At 27.8% G+C, this 6,000-nt stretch overlaps 1 protein-coding gene across 11 annotated transcripts in view; it reads right to left on the bottom strand.

Annotated features, from left to right (window-relative positions):
• The window catches only part of LOC117180868 (protein PRRC2C), a 102,610-nt gene that overhangs the window by 55,679 nt on the left and 40,931 nt on the right, over positions 1–6,000 (bottom strand). For all 11 annotated transcript variants that reach the window (XM_033373428.1, XM_033373423.1, XM_033373422.1 and 8 more), the window contains one exon: positions 300–1,088. In XM_033373428.1, the coding sequence (XP_033229319.1) occupies positions 300–1,088 (789 nt within the window). The remainder of the gene's footprint in view (positions 1–299; positions 1,089–6,000) is intronic.

The raw sequence follows: 6,000 nt of genomic DNA, 5'->3' as shown, positions 1-6,000 counted from the left end.
TCCCCCTTCCATCACCAAGTAAGTGTGTGGAGGGTGTGTAAAGGAATAGAGAAGGTGTAAGAAAAATGTAAACCCTTAGGGGACACATTAGAAGCTTCCACTCAATCTGGATAACTCAGCCAAAACCTATTTTTTTTTGAAGAAAATAACAATGCCAGGATAATGTGCAAAATTCAAAAACTTTTCCTGATTTTTCCAGCTAAAAACGAATTCAAGGGCTTTTCAACATTTTCAAGGTATGAAGAGTATGAGGCCTGTAAAATTAAATGAAAAATATAAAAAAAAAAAAAGACACCTACTCAGTGAGTTGTTATGATTAGGAACCCATCTAGTGGGATCCGCTTGCTGCGGGTACGACGACGAGGCCGGCTGCGAGACAGCAGAGCGGTCAGCATTCGGTGAGACCCGGCTGTTGTAAGCAGATCCGCCGCCGCTCCTTTCCGCCTGCTGTTTTTGGAATCGTGGCGGCAAATTGTGCTGAAAGTGTCGAGAGAACGCCGGGGGCTCTCGATCTCTCATCTCCCTCTGATCACGGTCCCGGTCACGCTCCCGTTCTCGCTGATCACGATCGCGCTCACGTTCCACCACACGAGGAGTCGTCTCTATCGGTCTCATAAACGAGGCTCTTTCACGGAATTCACTTGTTGTCGTCACTTGCTCGCCGCCGCCGCCACCACCACCACCACCACCACGCGAATCTCTGGACTCTCGCGAATCTCTGGAATCTCGCGAATCTCTCTTTTCCTCAATTCCCTCGGAGGAAGTGCGAGACCTCTCGCGACTCTCCCTCTCACGATTTTCCTTTTCTCGTTCCCACTCGGGGACGGGAATCGGCACCGGGGGCACCGAAATCAGACCCTTGGATTCGACGACAGACGACAATATCGGCTCGTCCTCCTTTTGCTTTGCCTGCTTCTCCTTCAACTTTTGCTCCAAATTCTGCAACTTTAGGGCGGCTGCTAGCTTCGTTGCTTCTTGAAATCGCTTCTCTTCTTCCTCTTTTCTTTGACGAGCTCGCTCAACGGCAGACGCCACTTTTTCACCCTGCTCTCTACGTCTCTGATTCCAGATTTCTTCTTCTTCGACACCTGCAAGTTGAGCGAAAGAAATACAAAATAAGATTTGCCGTTTAAAAATTAAATTGAATTCAAGGTAGAACGTACGTGTCTTGTATTTTTCTCTAGGTTTAAATTAATCTAAGCTTTAAATTAACAAGATACAGATCAGCATTTAATTTAAACTATGCAACAAAATGTAAAGATAATACAATTGTACCATTTCCTTAAAAAATTTTGTTTTAACAAATGTAACCGGATATTATTTAGTTATATTTTAAAATTTGTGTTGCTTTTTTCCAAAATGGGATATTAAAATATAGCTCCAATGTGAAAAATCTCGAAAAATAAATTTTCTGAAATTGTAAAATTGCCGAAATGCAAAACGCACGATTAATAAAATTCCCTAATTGTAACATTACAAAAAAATAAAAATTTCCGACAGAAAATTGCCGGATTTAAATAATTAAATTTTTTTATAACTATTACTTATGTATTGAAAATAAAATGCCCAAATACTTTTATTTTAAAAAATCACGTTTAATGTTTAAATTTTCTACTTTGAAATAACAAAAAAAAAAAAATATATTTCCGAATTTCATTTTTTTTCAATTATTGTTATTTTAAATTCGAACAATAATTTTATAAATTTTCAATATTAAAAGTATTTTTGTCGTTGTGATTATTGTATTTTTAAAAAATAAATAATAATGATAAACACAAATTGAATTGTTTAAATTTAAGAATATTCTATTTCAGATATTCAATAATTCGGCAATTTTCTGTCAGAAATGTTCAAATTCGATAACATTATTAACTGTTACGATTTTTATTAATCGGGAATTTTCCAATTCGGTAATATTTTTCAGACGTCCCTAAAAATTCATGCTTATAGTAATTATTTTTATGAACTTAAAAAATGTTGACAAATATAAATAAAGATAAATATTTAGGATCTAAAAGTGTTTAATAATGCTAAAAAGTATGTCCCTGGAGTTGTAGAACCACTCGGTAACACTCATATTTTAGAATAGAGCTAAACAAAAATTGCTTTACAAAATCTAAAAAAAAATATTCTTATTCCTGTGTGTTTTCACACAACCACAAGAAATTAATTTCTTTGTAAGACTTGGCAACACTTTTTTAATGATTTCTAATCCATAAAATAAGAATAAAATTAAAATTGTGGCTATAATGCCAAATAGAGCCCAAAAACAATATTTTTCATAATTTAAAAAATAATTTTAAGTTCACAAACAATGTGTAAATTCAAAAAAATTACTTATAAATATAAAAAAAGGATAGAAACGGATAATTTTGTCTGCATAAAAATTTAATACATGTATTTTCGAAAAATTGAGTATTTTAATGAGTATTTTAAATCATATCAGATTAAACATTTTTGTTTTGAACAATTTTTTAAGGTACAATTTAGGCTAGTGTGCGTGTTCAACTTCAAAAATCTTTTTGTTTTGTTGTAATCAATCTACTGTAAAATAATCTAGAAATGGGAAAAAAGTATCTAAATTTTAATACAGACAAAAAGTTGGATAAACGTTTCGAAATTTAATGTGTTTAGAAAGGCATAAGAAAAAAAAACGACTAAAAATTAAACTCTATACGACAAAATTCTAAACAATATGGTTTATTAAATAATATTTTTAATCCTATACACAACTAAAATACATTTTGTTAACCTATAATATTTTAATTGCTAAAATAATAATTTTAAGAGGTTTTTTTTTGTCATTTAATAAGAGCCTTTTATTATGAATATATTATTTTGAAGTTATTTAAAAATTAAAAGTAGTTTATGAAGTTTCAATCGGGCGTTTACTTGTATAACTACTAAGGCTTTCCAATTGAAACAGATTAATTTTTAACGTTAAAATCGCCTAAAAATTAAAATACAATATGGAACATTTGTAAGTGAAAGATTTCTAAATTGCGTTTTGTAAACTAAATGATATAATAATTGAAAAAGATAAAAATTCAAACGATTATTTACAAAACAAAATTGTTGAAATCAAACTTGGACAGATTTTTTTCTTAAACAAATTTGAACAATTCCCGATCAAAAAATAAATTAACTGTCATTTCTCGGCCTCAAAAATTCCCGGTCCAGCATACATCCTGTTTTTTTTTATAATAGAAAAATAGATAAATAAAAATTCTTCCTCATAAAGTATGGATATATTTAAAAATGTACAAAATTAGATTGAAAAGAAATTATAGGTAAATTCAAATGAATTGGGAAACATTTTTTAATACAAAAAAATACCACTGATTTCCGTAAAACTAGAATGAATTTTGAGAAATTTAAGGTAAACGAGAAGAATTAAAAAAGATTGATACAAATTCAAGGTAAGTTAATACAAAAATTCAAATGAATTTAAAACAACTTGAAAATATGAAAAAAATTAATAAAATTCCGTAACTTTGAAATAAGTTTAGAAAAATTAAAGAAAATTTAAAAGAATTTGATTAAATATTCCTAAGAATTTAAGGTGAGTTTTAAATACCTCAAGATGAATTAAAAGAACATTTTTTTAAGTCCATGACTTGCTTAGAATTGAGTGAATTTAAAAGAATTCATATGAATTTAAAAGAATTCAGAATAGATTAATAAATATTCAGGGCGAATTACAAATTAATTGCGAGAAATATTGCAAAATCTTTTGAAAACTTTTAAACCCTACGAAATTCCTCACTTCTTGTGAATACATTTCTTTGAAATCTATCACAATATTATAAAATCCCGTAAAATTACGTGAAATCTGATAAATACTACCTGAAATCCTAGAAAATGTATTAAAATACCTTGAGAGCTCTTAAAACCCCATCAAATCATTGAAATCCTCGTAATTTTTTTTAAATATTCTAAAATATTTCAAAGTCTTTAAAATACTTTTAAACTTTTGAAATAAATAAAAAGTTTATTTCAAAACCTTTAAAATCTCACTAAATTACTGAGATCAATAAAAAATTTAATTAATAGAAAATTGCATTTTTTCGTTAACTTTTCGGGTGAAGATTCAATTCTTTTTTTTTTATAGTTTGTCCTTTTTATTTAAAAGTTTACCTGCTTTAGCAGAAATTAAATCTTTTTTTTTGATAAAAATGCAACTGTTTGGTTAGAAATTAAGCTATTACACTATTTTCTTGAAAACATTTACTTTTTGTTTAAAATTTATATTTTGGTGTTGATAAAAGAAATGGAAATATTTTCTGGATGAAAGTTCCACTTATAAAAAAAATTTGTTTTTTATTACAAATTCATCTGTTTTAGTACAAAATTGATCTATTTTTGGATAAAAATGCAACTATTTGCTAGAGAATTCAACAATTTTGTTAAAAATTCATCCTTTTTAGTTAAAAATTCGTCTTTTTCGATTGAAATAGAAAATTAAATCTTATTAAAAAATTTATAGATTGATCGTGAAAATCTCGACTAAAATCTTTTTCAACAGAAAATTAAACTATTGTTTTGAAAATTTATCTTTTTCATTTAAAACTTCATCTGTTATAGAAGACATTTCAAATTTTTGTATGAAAATTCAACTTTTTGTTTAAAAATCGTTCTTCTTTGCTGGATAATTCAAACTAATTTGTTAAAAACATTTAGTTGAATTGCTTTGTTAAGAAATCACTTTTTTTATTAAAGAGTTATATTTTAAGTTGAAGAGTTATCTCCTTGGTTACAAGTTTAATTATCTTGCTATAAATTAATATTTATTTCATTGAAAATTCAACTACTTGAGTCAAAGTTAAACTACATTGTGAAATTTTTTTATTGAAGGCTTATGTTTGGTTGAAAATTTAACTGTTTAATAGAAAATAAGTATTTTTTTTTTAGAATTCATTTTTTGACAGAAAATTTTTTGTTTGAAAATTGAATTTTTGTAAAGAAAATTTGTCTTCTGGTTTGAAGGTTCAATAATTTAGATTTATTTTTTGATTGAAACATATTTATTTGTTGGAAATTCGTCTTTTTGTTTTTAAAATTCTTTTCTTTTGTTGTATAAATTTCCTTATTTTTTTATTAAAACATTAACTATTACACTTTCATAGGCAATTTGTCTTTTTAGGTTGAATATTCAAATATTATGTTAAAAATTCAATAATTTTTTTGAAAATTCCAGTATTTTGTAAAAGAGTTATCTTTTAAAGTAGAAAAAACTTGTTTTTAAAAATAAATTAATACATTTGAAAATTTTATGTTTGTATATGAAAATAATTTATATTTAACCGCTGATATAACCTGAACAATAAAAATATTGTTAATAATCATAAATTCTCTTAAATTCTGTTATATTCTCAGTTATATAACCTGAACTTAAATTCTCCGGAATTTAATAACTTTGCCCTCAGAGGATCAATTAAATAAAAACTTTTAAAATTCATTCAATTAAGTAAATTTAGAGGCATTAAAATGAATCAATAGGAATTCAGTGTGATTCCAAATCTCCTGAAACCTTTAAACCCCTTATGAGATACCTCACTTCTCGTGAATAACTTCTTTAAAATCTACTAAAATATTATAAAATCCCGTGAAATTATATGAGCGTAAATCGTTCCACATCTTCCGAAATTCTAGAAATTTCTTCATCCTAAAATATTCCAAACGCTTTGAAATTCCCTTCAAATTAATGAACCTAAATATAGGTATAGACCTGAATTGAATAGTTAATTTTTGGCAAGAAAAGTGACACCTGATTATTTGTTATAGTCACTTCTTACAGAAATTTCCTGATTTTTGCTATTTTTTCGAAATTCCTGACTCTTCGAAGCTTTGATCTTATTATAAATTTGTTTAAAGTTGCATTATGGGCTACAAATAGGGGATATAGGGACTGGTCTGTGAGACCTGTATTAAACCCCGAACGGTACACTAGTGCGAATTCGCACCGGAAGTTTTTTTTTTGTTTGTTTTTTGTTGGCATTT

Source organism: Belonocnema kinseyi, chromosome 9, assembly GCF_010883055.1.
Source record: "Belonocnema kinseyi isolate 2016_QV_RU_SX_M_011 chromosome 9, B_treatae_v1, whole genome shotgun sequence".
NCBI classification, from domain to species: domain Eukaryota; kingdom Metazoa; phylum Arthropoda; class Insecta; order Hymenoptera; family Cynipidae; genus Belonocnema; species Belonocnema kinseyi.
The sequence above is the reverse complement of the archived record's forward strand: the minus strand, read 5'-3'. Positions and strand labels throughout refer to the sequence as shown.